The sequence below is a fragment of the Rhipicephalus sanguineus genome, chromosome 1 (assembly GCF_013339695.2).
Source record: "Rhipicephalus sanguineus isolate Rsan-2018 chromosome 1, BIME_Rsan_1.4, whole genome shotgun sequence".
NCBI classification, from domain to species: domain Eukaryota; kingdom Metazoa; phylum Arthropoda; class Arachnida; order Ixodida; family Ixodidae; genus Rhipicephalus; species Rhipicephalus sanguineus.
This window is the reverse complement of record NC_051176.1, coordinates 33,395,605-33,418,711: the sequence shown is the minus strand read 5'-3', so window position 1 is coordinate 33,418,711 and position 23,107 is coordinate 33,395,605. Positions and strand designations below refer to the sequence as shown.

At 44.6% G+C, this 23,107-nt stretch overlaps 2 protein-coding genes across 3 annotated transcripts in view; both read right to left on the bottom strand.

The window, feature by feature from the left end:
• LOC119390334 (probable medium-chain specific acyl-CoA dehydrogenase, mitochondrial) overlaps nt 1-23,107 on the bottom strand; it is a 142,478-nt gene that overhangs the window by 58,985 nt on the left and 60,386 nt on the right. The window contains exons 5-6 of one of the 2 annotated variants that reach the window (XM_037657954.2): nt 5,749-5,849; nt 105-185 (exon numbers count right to left, since the gene is read on the bottom strand). In XM_037657954.2, the coding sequence (XP_037513882.1) occupies nt 105-185; nt 5,749-5,849 (182 nt within the window). The remainder of the gene's footprint in view (nt 1-104; nt 186-5,748; nt 5,850-23,107) is intronic. The other variant, XM_037657960.2, reaches the window with a different exon arrangement.
• On the bottom strand, nt 19,897-21,655 carry LOC125757814 (uncharacterized). The gene has a single exon (XM_049413985.1). The coding sequence runs from the start codon at nt 21,492-21,494 to the stop codon at nt 20,028-20,030; it is 1,467 nt and encodes a 488-aa protein (XP_049269942.1). The 5' UTR covers nt 21,495-21,655; the 3' UTR covers nt 19,897-20,027.

The window sequence follows — 23,107 nt, the reverse complement described above, 5'->3', positions numbered from 1 at the left end:
ATCCACCAGAAAGATGCCAGTGTTTAAAACTTGTAGAAAAAGTTGTGTAGCTGTGTCACTTGATCACCAAAGATAGAACACACAAGGATGGTAACGCCACTTACTGCAAGCAAGGGTTCCTCCGTGAGGCGACCAAGATACTTTTTCTTCTGCTCTTCATTGCCAGCAAGAATGATTGGTGTTTGCTGAATGAATACAAGAAAAAAGATGTTGTGCACTTCTGATCCAGGGAAGGGTTTCTGGCAATTCAATTACACATAGTCTTCACAAAACATCAACAAGAGATGCTTCATTCATCGACAGTCTGGGTGCCACATAGGTTTGAAACAAATTTCAATCATTTCAAACTCCACCTGATCGGAAAACACTCTTCATGCACCTCTTTCCATCTTACAAAAAAAAAAAAGAGGTACATTGTGTCATTCATTAGAATGTGATTTCACTTGTAGTACTTTTAACAAAATAGCGAAGTCTGTCCTTTTTAGTCGATAAAGACTGTAAATGTAAAACATGTGCATGCTTTCCGCAATACCTGTGCGAGCAGTGCACACAAGAGAGCTGCGTGAAAGAGAAGTCCAGAAACAAGGCAAAGGTATGAAGCGCTCAGCACCAGTCCCTTGAACACCGCTCTTTAATGGATCGCAACGGTTCAGTTTTTTATGAAATAATTTTCAGCCTTTGAGACACACCTTGCATGCAAGTTCTGCACCTTTTTAACTTGGGAACCTCTTGTTTACGTAGGAGCTTTCTCGTCCACTCATTTCGTAAACGCTTGCAGAAGTCTGATGAATAAGTGAAGTTTGCCTACTGTTAGGTAGCCCATTCTTTGATCAATAAAATGAAGCATCAAGTGCTTGCAACAAAAACTACTACATCCATTCTGCAAGTGATACATTTTGATGTCTGCTGTGGTCAAACAACCATTTGACAATAGGTATTCCTCTGCTGATGTGAACTGAAAAAACAGAGCACACAGAGGAGACTGACAAGGACAGCTGCTGCCTCTCACCAGCTCTTTTCAAACTTAGTAAACTAAACCTAAACAATAATGTGAAAGTTAAATGAATCATGTGCTTCTTGAGAACCCGGACACAGTATACAGCTGTCGGACCACCATTCTCCTCCTTTCCCACTCACACAGGCTGTTCCTCAGGAATTCACACTATTTGTTGGGGACTGGTGAGCTCCCATAGTATTGTCTCGTTTTTTTTTGGAAATTTCTGTAGATACTTATTTCGTACATTATTTATGTTTAACTCTGTATTATTGCGTCTTTTTTTCTACTTACGATATGTAATCAGTGACCAGTGCATATGTGCCCCTCCCGCCATGCAATACCCCCGTAAGAGGGCTTTTCCGGGGATTTTAATAGTAATCATAATATAATAAAACCTCTTCAAGGCAGGCTGCTTGTGCATGACTGTTGTGTAGAGAAATTTCTAACACCACTGTCAAATCTAAACTTCAGTCTGACCTTCATAATGTTTCCAGTTATTGCAACACTTGGTTGCTGAAACTAAACGCTAACAAATGCAAAGCCATGCGAATCACATGCACTACTTAACCACCTAAACCCTTACTGATGCCATTAACAGCAAAACTCTGATAAAACTATTTTGATAAAACTATTTGATAAAACTATATGACCAATTATCCTCGCAGACACATATTGCTTACATTATTAGGAATGCTAACAGAACACTTGCTTTTCTTTTTTTTTAGCCTTTCAGCTTGCACCTGTGTCGCTGAGCACGGAATACATGAAAAACCGTGCATTTTGAGGGTATTTTATGAATCTTTAAATCTCTTTCTTCTTAGCTGCAATTTCTCTCTGTGCAGCCACTACCAATGTCTTATTTTCTGTACCTGTCCTTCGGAAGATGTTTACTTGGCTATTACAGTTAGACCATTTTTCACTTAGGCGCTTTTTACAATATATATTAGCAGATTCTCTCAGACAGTTGAATGTTTTAACACGATAGTGTTAAAGAGCTCATTTCACTGAAATTCCGTTGTTGGTGTCATCGGTTGCGAGCGAAAAATCATCTTGTCCATGACCGAAAAATCGAGAAAGATGCAAATAAAATAAATAATAAGAAATCTTCGGTTCGAGCGAGAATCAAGCCCAGGCCGTCTGCATGGCAAGAAGGTGTTCTACCACAGAGACACACTATTTCTTGAAACTGCTTCGGATTAAAACACTATGAATGTCATGTAGCTGAACGAGTCTCCTTAACGCATGTAATATTGCGTGGCAGAAGGGTAGAATCACACCAGGCGTCAAAACATGTGAATTGCGCAACGAGTAGGTGTTTAAAAGGCCCACCTGCTACAAAGCACTCATATTTAATGATCAGCTGTAAAAGCATCAACAAAGTGAGCAGCTGCATAGGTTCGAGTGTTACCTTACGGATGCTTAGTGCACCATTCGCCGATTCACAAGAGCAAGAATTATGCCGCAGTGGGCACTTTAACAACTGTACTTGCCGTACGCATTCTAGATAGTTTGAAACGGTCAATGTCACGCGCACAGTTGTTCGTTTCCTTACGGCATGGTTGAGGCATGCACTGAGAACCAAAGCCAGGCTAGCAATTGAGAAGGTGATGTGGACGGGGCCTGATTACACTATCACGTTCTACTCTTGAAGGTGAAGGTCAAGTGCCCTCCAAGTTTTTTGTTCAAGCATTTCAGGCCTCAAAGCAAGTGTACCCCTCGTTATTTCTTTTAGCATTTTATTCCTCCTTTTTACCTCCTGTCAAATAGTTGGTGTATGCCAAATAGTCTGTGTCCCTTTAAACCCTTTTTTTTCCGGAATTCCTGGCTACAACTTCTTTAAAAGGATCACCTGCAAGCACATGTGTGTCTGGGATCTGTACACTAACCCAAACTGCTTCCAATACTGCTAGCATTTCATGACGGAAGCGTGAAATGTTCCTGGCCCGTCTTTGCACAGTCACATGTCTTGCTTGTGTGTGTTTTACAAAATATATTACACACATAAAAATGTAGAATGATTATTTTTAATTAAGTAAAAGTGAATCACAGGTACGAGAAATTATTGTTCTACCCTGATGAACTAACTAATATTCTAGAGAGTGCAATTACCGTGTGTATGGTCAAGTCTACACTATGTGATTACTTATACACTGAACAGTTGGCTGCTGCTACATGTACTTTTGAAACTTAATTATTGAAGCCATCCATTCCTATCTGTAATGCCTGAACAGCCTTGAAAGTAAATTAAATACAGCACTCCAAGTCGAAATTCCTAGTCTAGTTTTGTTATTCATTTCGAAAGAATGATTCCAGCTATACATTTACTGCCCTTCGAGTAAGCAAAGAAAAGAAGAAAGAAACTAGTGAACACGTCCAGAGGTTTTTTTATAATGTGCATTCCTACCAAAGCATTTGTTGTTTAACAGCTGTTTTAATTAGAACCACAAGAACTGGTTTTGCAATCGTGCCTGTGTCACAAGGAAGAACCCCAGTGGTGGCCAGCTGTAGCTCACCTCCCTGTCTCTTCTCGGTGCGTAGTCGACAATACTGTGTAAAGTTGCTATCTGATCTGTCGCCGCTCCTTCTCCTTCAAGAGTCAAGTGTCCATTGCCACTCTCTTTTCCTGCAGACCAGTTCTCCCATTTTTGGGGTTGATGTATTTCAACTCCTGTCAACCTCCCTTTGTAGCTAGGCGATAGCCCCAACACCTTTCTCCCCACACAATGAGAGGCGCGTTTTCGTCGATAAACTCGAGTCTGCTCTCAGGCTATCAACACACGCATTTCTCACTTCTGCTAAAGCAAGCTCCATGTTGCAGTAGTATACAAGGAATGCAAAACTGCTCCAAAGGCAGCATCAATGATAGTGCACAGAAGCGTAACAATGGAAGCAACAAAATTTCAGCAAATTCTCACCGATGAGCGAAAAAGGGGAGACTAAAGAAAACGTAAGGCCCCTTTGCATTAGGGTTTATTCATTTTTGTGTTGCTTGGAATTTTTCCTTAATAAGAACATTACAACTTCAACTGGAAAGAAATGGGACCACAAAAACAGCAAATGCCTGCAGCTGTGACTACTCAATTCAGCTCCGACGACCATAGTATGCTTTGGACTTTGTTTTCTGCTTTACTAGTGAGGTAGCTTTTATACTTCGTTGTTGCAGGCTTGGTGCGATGTTCTATAACGCTGCTTTGGAACAGCTTGATGCGGAGGACTTCTCTTGTCACAACACCTCTCTTGTCACAACCGCACACAATTTGTACAGCTGTGCTGCCAGTGCATCTGAAGCAGATGGAACTGACACATAGTATGCAACCCTTCTAAAAAAATGTTGCTAAACCTTTTGCAGGATTCATTAAGCAATATATATCAATTTCACAAAACTCTTACATCATGCATGTCTGCTCTAAACACTTAACAGGTACAGTCCAAGAATTATGATGCTTTTTTTTTTTTTTTTGCAGAGTTACAGTGCTATAACCCTTATGTAACGTCTTTTTTTTTATTTACCAACTTTTGGTCTGTAAAAGTATTCTGGCCCTGCATCTAAATTTAGCTTCCAAGGGTCAGTCAGCTCTCTCGGGATTTGGCCAATAAAGCAAGGGACTACAGTTCTGCCAGAGCAATCAAAACCAACGAGACTTAAAATGAAACACCTGTGACGACTTCCACCACCACCCATTGAATGGTGCTTAAAATACAACACAACTGCACAATTACACCAATCTGTGTCCCAGTGACCATTTTATCCTTGAGCATCTGCTACAGTGGCACAGCTTTCAAAGCAGATCCCCTGTGTGCAAGAAAAGGGCAGAAATAAGTCCTTGCCATGCACTGATCCTAAAAACAATCGTTCCTGTCCTGTGAGTAAAGAAATAGCACCACATCCGCAACCAATACAGTGAGCATGCAGCAATGGTCAAGCCTCATTTGTTTGAAGGAAACATCCGTCTTGCATTATGCACTGTGTGCTCATCATGACAGCTGTGCTGCTCACCCAGTCCAAAACAAGCCAAGCCCAAGCAACCTCAGCGCAACCAAGCTCAGCCAAAAATGAAAAGCCACCACACCCTCAAGAAGGATTGTGTAGCTTACAGTGTTTGCAGAGCTTCAATTCAAAATGCAGTCTCAGACACACACAGGAAATGTAGCTAGGACTCGTGTTCAAACAGCTTTTTTTTTTTTTTTATCTAAGCTAAAATGCAAATATAGTGACCACTATGTATCCTGTAACTGCATAAATTTCTAGCAGTAGTTTTCAATTGTAGAGACATATGCACTCTGTTTAATGTTCCACTGAGGCCCCATTAAGTTGAAGGGTGAACGTTAAGCATTTTACAACTCTAGTTTCATCTAATCACTGATTCATGGCTTCCTGTGCCTATACTACCAAAATGCAAAGTGCATCAAACATTGATGCAGTTTTGTGAAAATTTTCAACTGCAGAACTGAGCCCCATTTCTGGTGAAACACAACAGAAAAACAGACACTCAAATCTCCTTTGCAAGTAAGCAAAATCATTTCTTGCCATTTACAAAAACAGACAACAACTGATCACTAACAGTAACGGCAAGTTCAAGAGCATAAGTTGGCATAATGAAAAGAGATTTTCCTCCGCAAATGATATGCTTCCACGAAGCATATACGGGTATTTGATGAAAGGCAACGCCACTCGTAAGGATTAAACCCCATCCATTCTGTCCCCTCTCCCCGTGCGAGCCTCCAGAGGTGGTGGAATAAAGGCAGCCTACCCCAAGCTCTGAACCCGTCAAAGCGAGACAGATCCCCGAGCAGGCGTGTGCAAACTCCTCGATGCAGAGGCACGTGTCAAAGCTCTTCAAGTCGGGCCCACCTGGAGTGTGGAGGAGGAAGGAAGCAGAGGTGGGACACAGACCTACTAGTGTCACACTACACAGTTACACAGTCCGGGTGGGGGGCACAGGCCGCCTCAAGTACTTGCACAAAAAACTCTACTACAAAGTTACGACCGTTCCATCCAAGCAAGCACAATATATGCAAGACTAAGCATCCCTCACACCTTACCTGTCACCTACTCCCACAAGCTTCTCCATCAAACATGGTGACTAGCTGACAAGTGGCATGAGAGCTTCCTATTTTACCAACACCATTACCTTTCTAGGAGCACAGCCCACTGCAAAAAATAAAGCTCCAGCCAAGTGGTTATTTCCATTGGACCCTTTCTTTTTCACAATAGGCTGTACATAGAAAGGTTGTTGCTATAGCCTCATTCCACGCCAAATGTCCCAGCCGTTTTGACGACCATCTCAAACCCATTCAACAAGTTGTGGAGATTTATTGCACTGAAAACAGTGAATTGCTAGAATTTTCTGGTCACGTGGGAGCCTTTTGAATTTCGCATAATGTCATCCGAGTGCTGTTTGTCATAAAATTTATTCTGAGAGTATCGTTTCTCACTTCAATACTAAATTTGGTTTACATATTAAGCTAAGGCATTTGTGTAAGGTGTTCGAAGCTCAACAATATTACTGCCACTTTTCTGCCATATGTACGCCTCCAGAAATTTCGGAGAAAATGTTCTATTTTTGCATTTTTTTCCCTTGTAATATTGCACTATGAATGAACATCTCAGTAATGAATACCGACTCTACGGTAGGTATATTTTACGTTAAAAATATCTCCTGACCACTTAAGTTCAATTTTATGGAAAAAAAATCACGTATTTGAGAAAATCTTCATTTTGGTCCATTTTAAGACGCAATTTACACCACATGGTGCTTCAATGAAAAATCAGCTTTATACCTTAAAGAAAAAGCGGATAAATAGTTGTTCTTACATGGCAAGTTTTATCATTACATTTTTTTATTTTAAAGGGGTGGTGCCATCACATTTCGAGGCTATAACAAGCCTGTTAGGGGTTTCCTCTGTATGCAAGGACACTCCACACGAATGGTCGGACACAGCAAACGTTTAGAATATATTTTAATTCACTTCCAAAGTGTACCTAAATGCCCATTCTCCCGATCAAAACCCATCGCTAGCGCGCCAACACTGACGTGGATCTGTAGGATGGACAACGAAAGTTGTAGTGACGTCACACCAGATCTGCTGTAGTGACGTGAGTGACCTGTGGACCTCCGCCACCTCCGCAACGTACGTACCGGCTGTAGTGAACTAGAATATATTCTAGTTCACTATAGTACCGGCAAAGCATCGGTTGCTACATCACTCGCCGAGTTTCGATCGTTTTCTGGCTAAGTGCGTCACAGCCTTGTGTGGTCACGTGACCACACCTCCTACACTTCTACGTCACTGCCCAACCTCGGCGCCCAGAAACCGAAAGTTGTCCACATCAAAAGGCGATATTAAATTATTTAGCGAGAATACATGAATCTTGGTGCGTGCATCGTTGTTCCTGGAGCTATAGGAAACGCTTACAGCAAAGAACGCGCAAGCCACAAACATGGTGGCACCACCCCTTTAAGGAAAAAAATGATTCTCTAAGTTCCCCACTGATGCTTATCTTCACATTTGTTCATACAGCAGCTTCCTCATTGAAGTTCCCCATTGCCGCCACTGGGGAATTTCAGAAATTACTTTCTCCTTAAAACAAAAAATGTAATGACAAAACTTGCCATGTAAGAACTATTTATTCGCTTTTGTTTGAGGTATAAAGCTGAGTTTTCATTGAAGCACCATGTGATGTAAATTGAGTCTCAATATGGACCAAAATGAAGATTTCCTCAAAGCCATGCTTTTTTTTTTTCATAATTAAGAAACTTCAGCGGTCTGAAAATATCTTTAACCCAAAATATACCTTCCGTAGAGTAAGTATTCATTACTCGTACATTCATACATAGCACAATATTACAAGAAAAAAAATGCAAAAATTCAACATTTTGCCTGAATTTCTAGAGGCATATATGGCAGAAAAACTGCAGTAATATTACTGAGCTTCGAACACCTTACAGGAATGCTTTTGCTTAATATGTAAGCAAAATTTAGTATTCAACTGAGAAACGATGCTCTGAGAATAAATTTTATGACAAACAGCAGTCAATCGTCATTACGCGAAATTAAGGCTCCCACGTGACCAGCCAATTTTTTCTCTCCGAAATATTCTAGCAATCTACTGTTTTCAATGCAATAGATCAGCACGACTTTTTAGTATGATTGAGATGGTCGCCATAATAGCAGAGACATTTGGCGTGGAATGACCCTACTGCAATGATTAAACGTACCAAGGATGAAATAACACGAATGAGGCACATTAAGACAGGTAAGCCATGTACGTTTATAACCGTACCATAAGTATCACATAGTCAGCATACAATGAGGCACATGCACCTCCATCAGGAGTTGTTATTGCACTTTGCGCCCATCGAAATGCCAAAGTCGGGATGAGAAGCCCCGTCCTCAACCTTAGCAGGCAGACACCTTAGCTGCTAAGCTACCCCGGTAGAGAACTAATGTATTCCTCGTGAATAATGGAAATATGGCCCTTCACCCATGTGGCCCAAAAATTTGGAACTTTCAAAAACTACTAGGTAGAATCCATCTTTTATATATTTTCTATTATATCAATCCCATCAATGAAACATAACTTGCCATGTTGAACAAGCATGTTTATCATATTTACCAAATAAATTTGATAAGATAGGCCAAATACTGAAAGCCAGCATTGGGTGTCTATTTTGTGCTTTTATTTTCTTAGGTATAGCATGAATTTTTTTAACTTGGCTATTACAGAAATCCATTTGAATTGTAGCATGAAGCTCACTAATTTCATGGTTGCATTAGAGGAATGCAACACAGACATTACGTACAGGGCAGAAGGTGCAACTGCTGTCACGACTCCAATGAATGCATTCAATGTTTGCAAAACATCTTCCATTGAAGAATTGCTATTTTCATGAAGAATTGCTATTTTCAGATTTTCAGCCATCCCTGAATCTAGCACCTGGGACGGCCTCTGGGAGAAATGCCTCCACCTGCCTCTTGACAAATTTGAAAGTCATTCAATTCAGTTGAAGAATACTGTGCACAAACTGGTGCTACATGCTTCCGCAACGTACAAGTACAGGTCAGTTGTAGCATTTTGCTGAAGAAGTAAAAAGAAAGGCTAACTGCTCTTTTTTTTTTTGCTGATCCACGAGACTCATAAAAAGCAGAAAAATCAGGGTTCAAGAAGGAATCCACCCCAGGCATTCTGTGTTGCAGTCAGGTATTCTACCAGAGCCACGCTAGTGCTTGAAACTGCTTTGGGAAAAAACCCATACAGCCATCATGTAGAGCGAGGAGTCGCATTAACACATGTAACACTGCGTGGCACAAGCATTAGAATCACACCAGGTTGACCCGTGTGAATTGCACAACAAGTGGATGATTTAATGCTCTCCACCCATTACAAAGCGCTCAGGCATAACTGATCATTATCATCATCAGTGTGCAGCTGCGTAGGTGCATGTATTACCTCACGGACACATAGTGGGTACTTCACTACTTCGCAAAATGATGAACAATGGCATAGTGGGCACTAAACACGGGTAAAAAATAGAAAGCTACTAGCACACTCTGGTAGTCTGGGAGCAGAGAGAGAATGACGTCGTAGCAGCACTCAAGACTCATCACCACTGTACAATTTTGCAGCGTTAAAAAGCTTCTAATTCATATTCAATAGCATAGTTTACAACAGGAGCAGGAATTATTGACATTTTTTCCAACATGCGAGTCAGTTGTGTGCCACTTCTTGCTAGTTGACAGCAATGGTGGCTGTCTAAACGGTGTTTTAAAGTAGATACGTGAGCACGGCCACACAACTTCTTGCGTGTGCTGTGTCAGTGTCCACAAGGCTCAGTTTTCATGCACACTTGTTTGCCACAGCACGATACTGACTTGATAATCGGAACATGCAATGAGTGCTTCTAACTATGCGAGTGCATCGCTTTGTGCCAGCCGCAGGCTACAGGGACATTTAGGCTTAGCATTACGATTGGCATATCGTAACGTTTTAGGGGCGTAACTCCTCTTAGTTTAACCTTGTCCCATGTCAGGCGTAACCGGCAGTATCTCCCGAACAGTATAATAGATGGCGCTGTCTCATAGAAGTACATACAAACTGCAGTTGACTGATGATATTCTAGATGGCGCTGTACACAATCTGTGTTGGTCCAACAGAAGTGTGTGCAATAGTGCGCTTGTGTGAATTGCCACTAGATGGCGGTGGAAGTGCCGCCACTCTCCAATCGGCTGCTGCCCGGGCTGTGCCTGGGTTGCAGGGAACGAGTGCCTCTCTCAGTCTCCTGGATCGTCGCCGTACGTGTCGGATCGTTGGTGGGGCATGGACGAAGCAGAGCGGCGGGTGCGGAGGGCCGCGGCGGCTCATGCTCATCGCCAGGATCCCGCGGTGCGAGCCCGAGAAGCGGCGGCGAAGCGAGCGCGGCACCTGGCAGACCTTGATGGTGCTCGTGCGCGGGAAGCGGCGCCAACGGTCTCACATTCAAGGAGCCGACGCGCGGCTCGAGCGGGAATTTCTCGCTCATCCGTTTGGCCACAGTTGCGACGTGTGTGATCAACTTTGGTTCGATAATAACCTCACCGCGGTGTTTCACACTCTTTATATGATGTACTGGGCGAATTTCACGGAAGAGTTTCAGAGTTTACCGATGATTCCCTCTGGAGCTTCGCCCGACTCATCATCATTCACACCGTGGATATGCTGAGATTTTTTTTAGAACTACTTCAGTTTAAAACTCTGCTCTGTTGCAAGCAGAGGCGGTAAGTGGCGTTGTCGTCGAGCGGTAGCAGCGCCGGTGCGGCTGCTGCTACTGTATCGGCGTGTCGGATCAGAGGCGTCACTGCATTGTATTTACGAACAGAGAGCCCCGATTTTGTAATACACAGTACAGGAAATTACACGTGTGGTGTGTACACCATGCCAAGATGTTTTGTGCCAGGCTGCACAGCGGCAATAGGACAACAAATGACTGCGGCACTCTTGGGCCCAGCATGACCAAGCCGGATAGCAAAAAATCGCAAAATAGCAAAAAATTGTAAAAATTGTCAACTTTTGGAAATCACTATTTCAAGTATTTGTAGTCCAAATTATGCTCTGGAAAAATACTATGTTATGGAAAAATGGCCTGTCCTTTTTCTTTAACATGTTCAAAAGATTAAATTTAAAATGTTTTTAAATCTTGAAACGCTATTTTCTCAGCTTTGTTATTTTTGTGAAGTGAATCTGCCTCACAGAAGTTTTGAGGAGGTTTCTATGAACATATTTAAAGGGCCCCTAAACCACTCAGCAGTCGAAATTTAATTGAGGTGAGGAAGTTGTGCTCGAGTTTACAACGAACACGTAGCCGTGAGAATTGTTCGAAACGGTGCCGTAGTAGCGGAGTTACACACGTTTGATGATCGAAACGCGACGATCGCTTCTTTCCCTCTTTCCTACGCTACCCTCTTCCAAAACCGCTTTGCCCTCCTCGCTGAGTCAACTGAGTGCCCCTCCTCATCTCGCGTGGCATACGTCACCGCTGACGCGCTGTTCGATACAGCGTCTACTTCCGGTTGCCGCGACTCCGACGCTCCAGCTCGCCGTCAACTCTGTGTGGTATCTGGGTGCACTGTTCGTTGACTAACCGCTGTTGCTGCCATGCCGGCCCGTGCCCCTATGAATCGTGCCGGTATGGACCCTGTGTTGCGCGCACGCCTTCAAAGGATCGCCAACGTGATGGACCCGTACGGTGACACGCCATGCCAGACCACCTCGGCTCGAGATGAGGAGCCGAGCTCGAGTTCACGGAGCTCATCAAACCGCAAGGCGTGGATGTGTAATTACGCTAGCGACTTGGCGGTTGCGTTACGGGCCGCAGATGTCGATTCGCAAGCGGCAACACGACCAAGAACAGCAAGGTGCGCGCGAACAGCTGTTTGCAGAGTAACCGGAAGTCGTCTGTTGTCGTTTGGCCAATCGCAAACATCGAAAGTGATAACGTCATCGAGTTTCACTGGTGATGTCACACATGTCAGTGGCGGGAATGGCGGGGACCGGAAAGGAGAAGCTATTGTTTTTTCGAAATTGTGGCGCACTCGCGACCTGTAGCGCTGCGGCGTGTGGCATCGTTGATCGCGACGGCATTCTGCACGCGATGCGCTTGTTTACTTGAAATGTTTGGGAAAATGTCGGAGGGGGTTTAGGGGCCCTTTAAACAAACTTGGTATCATTTATTTCAGCAGCACCTGAACTACAGGCTAAAGCTTTTCTTTTTTTCTGAACATTGATGCAATTGTAATTATTTGATAAGTACCAGCTAATTACTGGAAGCTAACTTTTACCTTCCAAGATTGAAAATTATTTCTGATCAAAGAAACAGCTGTTTTGACATCTAATTTGCTTTAGCCTGTGAGGTGGACGTTTTAGAAGAACCACATAGTCCTGAAAAGTAACTTTTTGTATTCTATGTTACCATAACGACCCGTAAGAGCAGTTTTTGGAGCAGTAAAACTTCAATTTCGAAGAACCTTGATCTGGAGCAGTTAACAGCATTTAATATGTCATATAAGGAGCTTGAAAGAACAAATTTGTAGCAACTTGGGGAGACAAGTACATATTTTAATCAGCTTAGAATACACGACACTGAAACAGCGTTTGGAGAAAGTTTCTTTTACAGATTATCGCCATGTATGAACTACAATACCTTTTTACATACCACGCGACATATCTAGCCTGAGTAACAAACAAAATATGAAACAATGGAAAAAAAAAAAGGTTCTGCAAACTAGGTTAACTTCATAAACATTTGAAAAAAAAAAAAACGAACAAGCATCACACTTCTCTATAAAAAATGTGATTGCACAAGAATTGTAGTTACACAGCAGTAGGCCTTTGCTTAAGATCAGTGATATGATTTAGCAGATTACTCTTTTGGCATTTTGTAGGTCTGCTTATTAACTTTTTCAAGCTTCCCCACAGCTTCCTGTAGGTCAGTGCTACTCTTTGTCGGGAGAACATCACATAAGCACCTGTAGCTATCTGCTAGGCCGCGCGGTTGCAGTGTTGTAGACGTTCCTAAAACAGGAACGAAAGCTCGTTCCCCGTTTCTTCCCAATCTTGGAACGAGTTCCCGTTACAAGTTCCCTTAGCGTGAAGGGAACTCGTTGCAGCTACATTTCGAAAATTGGAACGTGCCGTTACATTACCGTTACATTTGAATTTTTAATCAAAATATAGTGCCGGATAACCCTGAGACGAAATAAAGTGAGCAATTTAAAGCTAACATTAAGCTACATATATTTTGCGAATTTGACATCGCCGGCATTAGGTTATATGTAGATAAAATGATTCTTAAGAAACGCTCCTAGACGCATTTTTTTAGACCCCACCGGCCATACTACAGACATATGTCTAACTGCAACTTTCGTGCTCATCTATTACAAGTGCAACATTCCACGTCAGTCTTCAGATGCACGTCAGAATACTGCACTTCAGATATTCAAATACAAGTTCCCACACATGCGCCTATATAAATAAGTTTCTTGCACAGGAAACCACATCGAAAATAACAATACATAGGCGTTTTAATAAGTGCTGGTTCAATATCGCAGTGTGAGTAGAAAATAATGTCCAGGATACATATTCGCAACTTAGTAAAGTCCCTTCTTCACTCTCAGCAAGAGTTGCATCTCGATGTTGATGTTCGACTGAGAAACCTGTTTTCTCGTCAGCACTTAACTGTCATTGGCATTGGCAATGTTAAACAGCCGTTCCATCAAGTGCTTGAGGGGACTGCCGTGTTGTGCACAAATAGGGACAAGTAAACCGTGGTCGTAGGGGCGAGGGCAGGCTCAGCGGGCGCAACAAGAACAGAGCAAATAAAGCACGATGTACGCTTATTGTTTAATGCATGACAGTCGTTATTGGTGCGGCGACTGTCAAACTCAACTACAATAAAAGTTATAGACCGATAGCAGCAGAGATAACTCTCATGTTGAAAAGATGTCTGCCCAGATGAAACCACCGAAGGCACCTGACAGGCGCCACTGCAGCCCCAGCGTCCACTGTTTCCCCGCTATCCACGTAACCGGGTGTCAGAAGACAGATTTGTCGATAGCTGCCGGCTGCATGCACAAGATATTGAAGGAACGATTGAGCCAGCCGCTAAAGACCACGCGATGAGAGAAACATTCCCAGGAACTGGGCTGAAGCTTCGCAGTCGGCAGCGCGTGAACATAAAACCAATAAAATGTTGGAAGAGTACGCTGCACGCGGCAAGGCGTTCACTCCCAAGGGGTAGAACTAAAGTGTAACTTCGCCACAGTTACGTTGGGGCGGAAGACTATTCGTATGCAGTGGGAGGCTACCACGCGGGATTTCGGTGGTTAGCACGTCTGTGCTTCACTCATTTTCTGCAGCCTCTGGAGTTGTGACTGGCTCCAACACCAGATTGGCGACGATATTTCGCGCCGTTTGAAAACTCCGCGCGTGGTACCACACGTAGTCGCTTCGATATGGTAAGTCCGCTCCCCCACTTTTCCCTTTGCCGCCAGGCCACGGCGACGCGCAGGAGAAACCGCCCGAATACACAGCCCCCCCCCCCCCCCACACACACACAAAAGCTACTTTCAATTTGGCCGAACAAAAAAGTCGCCGAGCTAAAAATGTTGCGTGCCCTTTCCTGGCGACAGCCTTACAATGGCGTTCGATGATTCTCGAATCATCAAGTAAAAGTTCTCCAAGGTGTCTCTACACTCCATAACGGCCCCTGATTGCTGTCAGACTGGCTCAGACAAAAAGAAATTAAAAATCAGCTGTTCCTCCCGTGCATGGTAGGTCTTGACACCGCGCGCTTGCCTGCGCCCTCAGCGGGCGCCTGGAAGTGAAAAATAAGATGCAGCATAGTCAAGTGGCAGGCAAGCGGTAGATTCTTGCGCCTCACGTGGTCACCGATCCACCGTTTTGCATGATGTGCTGTGTGCAGGCGCCTGTTCAATGTCAACGTTTACAGAAGAAACACCGTTCCCTATGCCATTCCTACGTAAACGTAACGAGTTATCGTTACAGTGCCACCGATCCTCAATGGAACGGTGGCATTCCTTCGTTTATACAAAAAGGAACTAGTTCCTGGAACATCGTTCCGTACAACACTGCGCAGTTGGCGTAGTGTCAAGTGTACTGCACCCTTTTAACAGGCGACAACAAAAGCACGCTGCACCGCCGTTCGCTGCCATCTCGTGCGGGACCGCCTTCAACAGCGCGGCGCAGGCGTCAAACCTCGTTGCACTGACTATCTCGTTATACGCGCGCCTATGGTACTGCAAACGTAGCGTCGTTGTAAGCGTACTGCACGCTTTTATTCGGGGATGACACAAACATGCTTCGCATCAGTCCGCTCCACCTTTTCGTGCAAAACTGCTCGAGCATCGCGGAGACGCGTCACATGCAGGAAGCTATAGTAGGATACAACTTAAGAAGGCAGGAGAGGCCCCACCCAGACGACCAAAGCGCGGCAGCCGATCGCCTCTGCGACTAAAGAAATAGTCCTGCTCATGCACGCGCCGATGTTCTCCGAAGACGGAGCCCCCGGCCGTCCCGCTCATGACGTCAGTCCCGAGTGCGCGCCCATTAGTGCAGGCTTGTGTTCGTCTGCCTTTGAGGAGGAAATGCCGCTCCTTATAAAGTTGTACCCGACTATAGTTGTCGCCGTGTTGACGCAATAAAATAGTGTACGCAAAGATAGCGTTCGTTGTGGTCATCCGCTATTTCCGTCACTTAACAGAGGCCCGCAAAAGGATAGCGTATGATGCATGCGCAGTGGCAACAAACACTAACGCAAAGCTTTGCGTACCCTATTCTAAAAGTACTGGCTTCCACAGCAAACGCGCGCACAGGTGACCACATGCAGCAGCGTAGACACAAAAACCGCAGTGACCGGAGGAACACAACAAAGAACCTGACAGTCAACTCCACTACACATGCCACTCGATAGCTTTTGCTAAGCGACAGCACACACAGTCTAGCGAGTAGAAGCAGCACGTTCGGGGAACGGCATCACATTTTTGGGGGGTCACGCATATTTACAACCCAGAGGAGATTATGGCGGCAGCATGGGGGCCTTCATTAGAAAGATGCATAGAAGAAACACGCTTGGGCGCATCCATGTGTTCTGCAAACGTCTTATTTTCTTGGTATTCCTGGCACTGCTTGGAAAATCATCGTGTCGACTCGGCCTTTTTTTCTTGACTGAAGCGGATGTGGGCGTCAAAATTCTTGGTTTTGAGGCTGTTTTGGAGCAGTTCGGTGCATTTTTTGCGATTTTTATGCTTTTGGAACAGCTTGCTGCAGGAAAGCAGAATCTTATTAAAAATACGCAATATGCGCTGCTGTCTCACCCCTGAGTCAGCCACATCTCAGGTTTTACGAGCACCTGACCCATCAAGTTTTTCCCCATCTGTCTATACAATCACTCAATTTCAAGAAATTTCACAGAAATTTCCATGGAGTCACTGCACTCCACACTTGAGTTGTGTATGCAAGAGAATTATCGCATGGCAGTGGCACGTAAGGCTCCTCCCTGTGTTACTTGGAAGCACTCGAGTCTGGCTGAAAACCAGGATAAATTAGAAGCATACCTGCCAACCTTGGAAGCTAAAGATTTGGAAGTTTCACTGGCCATGGACCATTGTCTAGTTCTGCAGCAACATCGGAAATTTGGTGCTCGTGCTGCAACCAGGAACTGTGCAAGCCAATGAATAAAGAATGTGTACTTGGCTCCATCAGGGTCCAACTAGGTGGGCGAACAATGGGCTCAATGTCAAACAGCTTCAAATAGTTATCAGTAAAGTTATAAAAGATCCTTGAACAGCCAAGCAGACTTATCAAAACTTTAACTACAGCGACACCTTCACCTCTTCAAGCTTCCATCTTCCCCTGAACTTCTGCCTTATCAGTTAAGTTATTACTATATACAGCAGTAGCTGGCGCCCCCTGTGTGGCACGAAATGCCATGGATGTGCCCAGTCTGGGCACCCTGGGAAGGGGAGGCATCTTGCCTATGGTGGCTAGACGGGGAGGTGGCGCGAGCGCGGCGCGAAAGGCGATCCGCCGTTCCATGACACGTAGCGGCGGCGCTGCGGCTCGTAGTAAGATGCCTCTCCGCCGCGGATAGCCGCGGCCCTCTATCTACTGCGTACACGGCGCTCATTTCATTATTGGCTGCTCGTTTTGGAATGAGCACGTCAATACATCTAAGTTTTCAAAACCGCTCTGATGCTGTACAAGTATCCGATACTTGCGTTATGGTCCCTGTATTCTTATAATAATTTATTTCACTGCACTCCCCTTTGGCTAAGTGTGTCTTTTTTTTAACCGGTAGCCCGTTGTCCTACTGTGCGCCGCGCAACTGAAGTTCATAGCACCCGCACTCGCTAAAACTATAGCTGGGCTAAGGTGTAAGACTATTGCCGAGATATTTGATTGCCGCTGCTCGTGTCAACAAGACACCACTTTTATTCACTACATGCGGACTTCAGAGATGAAAATTTATTTTGCATACAAGAATAATTTACAATAACATATTCAAATCTGCGCAACACACACGAAGCCAAAAAGAAGCAAGAAAACGCATTCCACATACACAAATAAAACAATTTAAAAACAGAACATATTGCAAAATCTAACACAAACAGAACATACAATAAAATAAAATATCACCCACAGTTCTATTGAAAAATCACAAAAATTTTGCCTTAAACAGTGCCATAGTAACGGAATGCAAATACAAATAGTGTGACGTATCTTGCAAAAAAGAAATGAAGAAAAAGCATCTGCTATACTGATGAGATTTCTTTGGACACTGGAATGATGTATGAGGAGCAGATGACGTCAAGACTAGGACCAGTTGTTTTACAAGATGAGACACTGCAATCCACAAACACAACCGATAACAGCATTGTTATTGTGCTATGGCACAGATGCAAAAATTTCTGCTGAAAAAAAAACATTCAAAACAGAAGCGTTCAATTTGGTTACAATACACGTCTCAATTTCAGCAATTTCATTCGCTTCTGCCTTTCACCTCGTAAAGAATTCTGGCTTTTCACTTGGAAATGAAGCCTAGTCAACACGTAAAACTTGATTATCTTGTTGGTGAGAATTGTGCTGTGCTTTGCACATCCAACAAGAGTCAGCTTTGCGAGCTGAAGGAATGACACTAACTCAATAAGGCTATCACTGTTCACCTGCTTTAAACTAAAGCAGCGTGTAAATGTGTTTTCAAGTGTGTTCACAAGTGCATTCAGCTGCTCTGATGGGTATAAAAGGCCTCCCCTGTCTACTGCTTTAGTGAGGGATGCTGTTGCTGGAGGTGACCCATCCTTTTCTTTAAGCAGCTGCCGGCAGCAATCCGTGCACTTGGTGCTGGCAATACTTCGTCTTGCCACATAGCCAGCCATGTAATATATCAGCCTCGAGTCGCTGGCTTGTACAACCATCGAAATGTGGCCAAGGAGGTCACAACCATTCAGCACGTCATGTGCCTCAGAAAGATTGCCTATGTCAAGAAGCTCATCGATTCTTTGCTGAGGAGTATTGTTGACATCATCAGTTCCTACCAAGTTTCTCAAAAATCCTGAAGACACATTTCCATGTGTAGGCGACTTAACGAGGTTTTGGAAACTTAGTGTGTTTACTGAGATTAAAAACTGGCTGGGTGTAGGGTGGTCATTACACCCTGACATTTGTCGCACAATCCCAAAAAGCCTTTCAATTGAGTCTTGGCACAACCGGCTTGTCATAAGGTAATGGTAGTTAAGCTTGGTAACTACATAGTCCAACAAATGCAGAGTGCTTGAAAGAGTGACCCGGAGGCCTTCAGCTGTGCTCTGGCTTAGAAAGCCTTCAGATGTAGCTGCTTCTTCCCACTCGTCCAAGTATTCTAGGAAGCTTTCAATAGAAACATGATGAGTGTTTCCCGGCCTCAGAGCGCCTGAACTGCATCTCGATGTCATGGCCTCGATTATTCTTCGCATTCTTTCGATAAAGCCGGAAGTTGCAGCTGCGTCACCATGCCTACTTTGTATTTCATCCTTATACAAGAATAAACCTCTGAGCACTTCATCACTGAACAACCGGAGCGCAATATTAACTCTCATGCCCTCAAAGCCATTGGGTCGCACAACTGACTGGTTCACGTGTGGCATTGCTTTAAGTGTGGTGTCATGCCTGTCGTCGCACCTTCTAGCACAATCTATATGGGCTACACTAGCGCGTCCTTCTGGCAGATTGAAGTCTTTGCGCACGAAACCATTCCGCACACATTTGAGAAGGTGGGGGAAGTCGGAAATGAAGTAAATAAAACGCTCAGCATCAGTTGGGTGCTGCCTCCTGCACACTGTCTTGCCCTTTTTTCCACACACACCAAACGAATGCCACATGCTCCTATTCCAGGAAGCCCCATCACACGTTATAAAATCCACATGTAGTCCAGCGTTCTCACACAATACCACAGCTTCAAGTATAATCTTGGAAAGTATATCTGCTTTCACATTGCTATGTGAAGCAAACACGCCAACAATTTGGTGCCACTTGCCACTAAACGGTTGAAACATCACCACAAGACCATGGTCACAGGTGAGCATGCGCTGGTCTTCAGGTGTGAATTCGCCAAGATCCACAAAGCCTTCAATTTTTCCATTTGATGCAAGGCTGAGATTTTCGGAGAGCTTCAACTCATCAAACAGAAGTCCGCCATGGCATTTCGAAGGGTCCATTGTTTTGGTTTTCTCTTTTACAGCAGCCAACAACTTGGTGCTCAGTCCAAACCCACTTCTGTACTTTTTCAAGAAACAACGAAGGGATGTACGAGAGGGCAGAACCATGATTTTGTTTTTTCTGATATGTTCGTAGAGCCGGGGGCTCTTCATGCACATGACTGCACATTCCAATACCCATTCTGCCTCATACTTCATCCCTTTCGTGCTTTTGCGCATGCATGCTGCCAGACATGCTCTGACCTGTTGCTGCTGCTTTACAGGCAGAGCTTGTACTGCTTGCTCAAAGATTTCCGAGTCGATCTGCGCATTTTTTTCCTTTAGGTTCTGGATCAAAGACTTGCCTTTGAGAATTGCTGAGCCTGCTTCTTTTCAGTTGCGCAGTTCGAAGCTTTAGCTTGTATGACGCTGTCCGACCACGAGTATTACGTGTCCTCCTGTAGGAAGCCTGATTCTGCAGGAGCTTCCTGAGATACTTGCACTGTGGGCATGCCTGCTTTGCTGACTGTGCAACACCGAAGCAGGAAGCACTGAATACTTTGCCGCCATGCGTCTTCTCTCTGCGCTTCAGGTTGGGGCTGAACTCGCCTTCTTGTCCAAATCCTTTGCATGGGATCAGCTTATCAACATACCGCAGCAGGTCTTCAGCCACTGCCACGTCAGTGAGCACCATTGAACGTACTTTTGTGGCTTGCACGAAAACGTTCGCGTGAATTGAACTGTCATTCGCAATGAACACTACCACTTTTTCAATATACAAGCTTTCGCGATGCAATGCACATACTGTGAAGGCCGTGACATTGCCCTCTCCAGCAATCAACTGCCGCGTCCAGTAAGCGCTGGGCAATCGGCAGTTCCCCACATCAGGCAGCACTGGGGAGTTGACTTCAGGCGACGCGCTTCTTTCTTCTACGTCTACCTCGTCAGCACACGCGGCATTACTTGCCTCATGCCTCGGAGACTTCACAGGAAGGCCGCAAGTCGACGTTTTCGACTTTCTTTTCTGGGGTGCCTTCTTCGACAAATACTGCGGGAGGTTGGGGAACACAGTCGGAATCGCATCGCTTGTCAGCACAGGTCGATCGCGAGGAATCGTCACTGTCACGCCGTTGATCAGGTGCGTAAACGATCGCACAATATACTGCTCATCAAAATGAAGCTCGCAGATTCTTGAGCTTGCGTCGAGGACTTGATCTGCACGTGGCACTGCACGCTGCCATGCTTTTAAGCGTTCAGGCTCTTTCGGCACGGAAAACAACGACACACGTTGACCAGATCTCCTCGACGAGACGTACCCGGACGAACAGCCGGGTGCGAAGCAGTGCGTCTGCGTCGTTTTCTTCTTCTTGACGCCTGAGTCCATAATGGTGGCGGTAACGCACGATGACTTGCACGAACAATGCACGCCGTGTTTTGTAAAACGGCGCGGACGAGATCGAGCGAAGCACACACGACGGAACGCGGCACAGCACGAAAGAAAGCACGTGAGCGCTGCGCAGCGAGCATCGAACTGCCTGCAGCAGCGCCGCTGTGTGTCCGCGGCCGCTTCATGAAGCAAGGCAGCGCTCTCTCTCTGCCGCCGCAATGCCGCTCGCGCCACCTCCCCATCTAGCCACCATATCTTGCCAGAATGCGAGAACATGTCTGCCTGACATGCGTACGTGTTGCGCGTGTGCTGAATCCACCACACCCAACGCGACCTGGAGCGCGTATTGTGGACCCACCTATAACAGTTGAGACATGAAGCCATTCATATTGTGATCAGATATGCAGCATGCAAATAATATGTTACAGCCCCTTTGCACTCTTGATAAGATCATGATTCTGTGTATGCCTCATTGCATAATAATGCTGCGGTCTGGTGAAGAAAAGTTAGGGGAATGGATGCACTTTTCAAGTGAACAGAGGTAGGCCTACACATGAACGTGCGAATTTGTCGGGACGAAATCAACTGCGGCTCCTTGCGTTTAATGTCTGTTACACTGCAACTTTATTCATGCCGATGAAGGAAGTTCGAGACATCCAAGCAAGAACGAATAGGCTTTGCCATTTAAGGACCGTAATTTGCCTCACCACCTCTCGTAGCTAACAAAATGATCATAATCACCATTTAAATGCAGTAAGAAAAGGTTACGTTGCTCCAAGTCATGGGCCCATACTAAGAATAGGTGAAATAGTAGCAGAAATTTATACAGATTTTCGATGCGCAAAATTTTTATTCACGTTGAATAGAAATGTTAGACAAAACAACGGTCAAATATCGACAACGGTCAAATATCGACTGAAATCAAACAAAATGAAAAGCTTCAACAGTCTTTTCGGTGTAGTGTGTTCAAACACTATGTGCCCGAGTCTGTGACATGCCTCGTATTGAGCCTGCTGCAGCAAGAACTTACCGATGCACATCACCGCTTTCAAAACTGGCCAGCACATGCTTCTCTCCTATGTACCTTGCAAGCTAGACACCTTGGTAGACATTGCTTGGTGTTTAGCTGCTTGAAACCGCTGCAAAGTGGCATATCTTGGATATTTGCATATCTCGATCGAATCATCACTGCCTAAAGGTGGTCAATATTTCTGGTCCACTACTACGCCCCATTCCATTTTGCCAACACTGCAAGCTGGGTCATGAACTTTGGTGTTGCACAAGCCATTTTTACATATTCTTGCCAGTTTTGAAATCTGCTTTCGACTGCTACAGCTTCACAAAAACAATACTTTAGATCTCCCACTTTCCACTGGGTGATGGCAGAAGTGACCGTGTGAGTGAATAGGTGCAGAATGTTGAGTAGCCAGAACAAATACACACGAGCAAGGATTACAGTTAGCACTTAAGAATTGCAGTCAAGTACCATGAACACAAATGGGTAGTTTGTCGCCATGGCAATCCTCCCTAGCTGCGTCACCAAAAGAACTGGCCCATACTGTACACAACTTAGAAAAATTTTTAAGTTAAACATTAAATTACCTGCCAAAAGCAAAAGGTAATGAGACACGCTGTAATGTAAGACTCCAGAATAATTTTTGATCACCTGGGGTTATTTCATGTGTGCTTAAAGGGGTGGTGCCATCAAATTCCTAGGCTATAACGAGCCTGTTGTGGGTTTCCTTTGTATACAAGGACACTCCACACGAAGGGTTGGACACAGCAAACGTTTAGAATATATTTTAATTCACTTCCAAAGTGTACCTAAATGCCCATTCTTCCGATCAAAACCCATCGCTAGCGCGCCAACACTGACGTAGATCTGTAGGAAGGGCAACGAAAGTTGTAGTGACGTCACACCAGATCTGCTGTAGTGACGTGAGTGACATCCGCCACCTCCGCAACGTACGTACCGGCTGTAGTGAACTAGAATATAT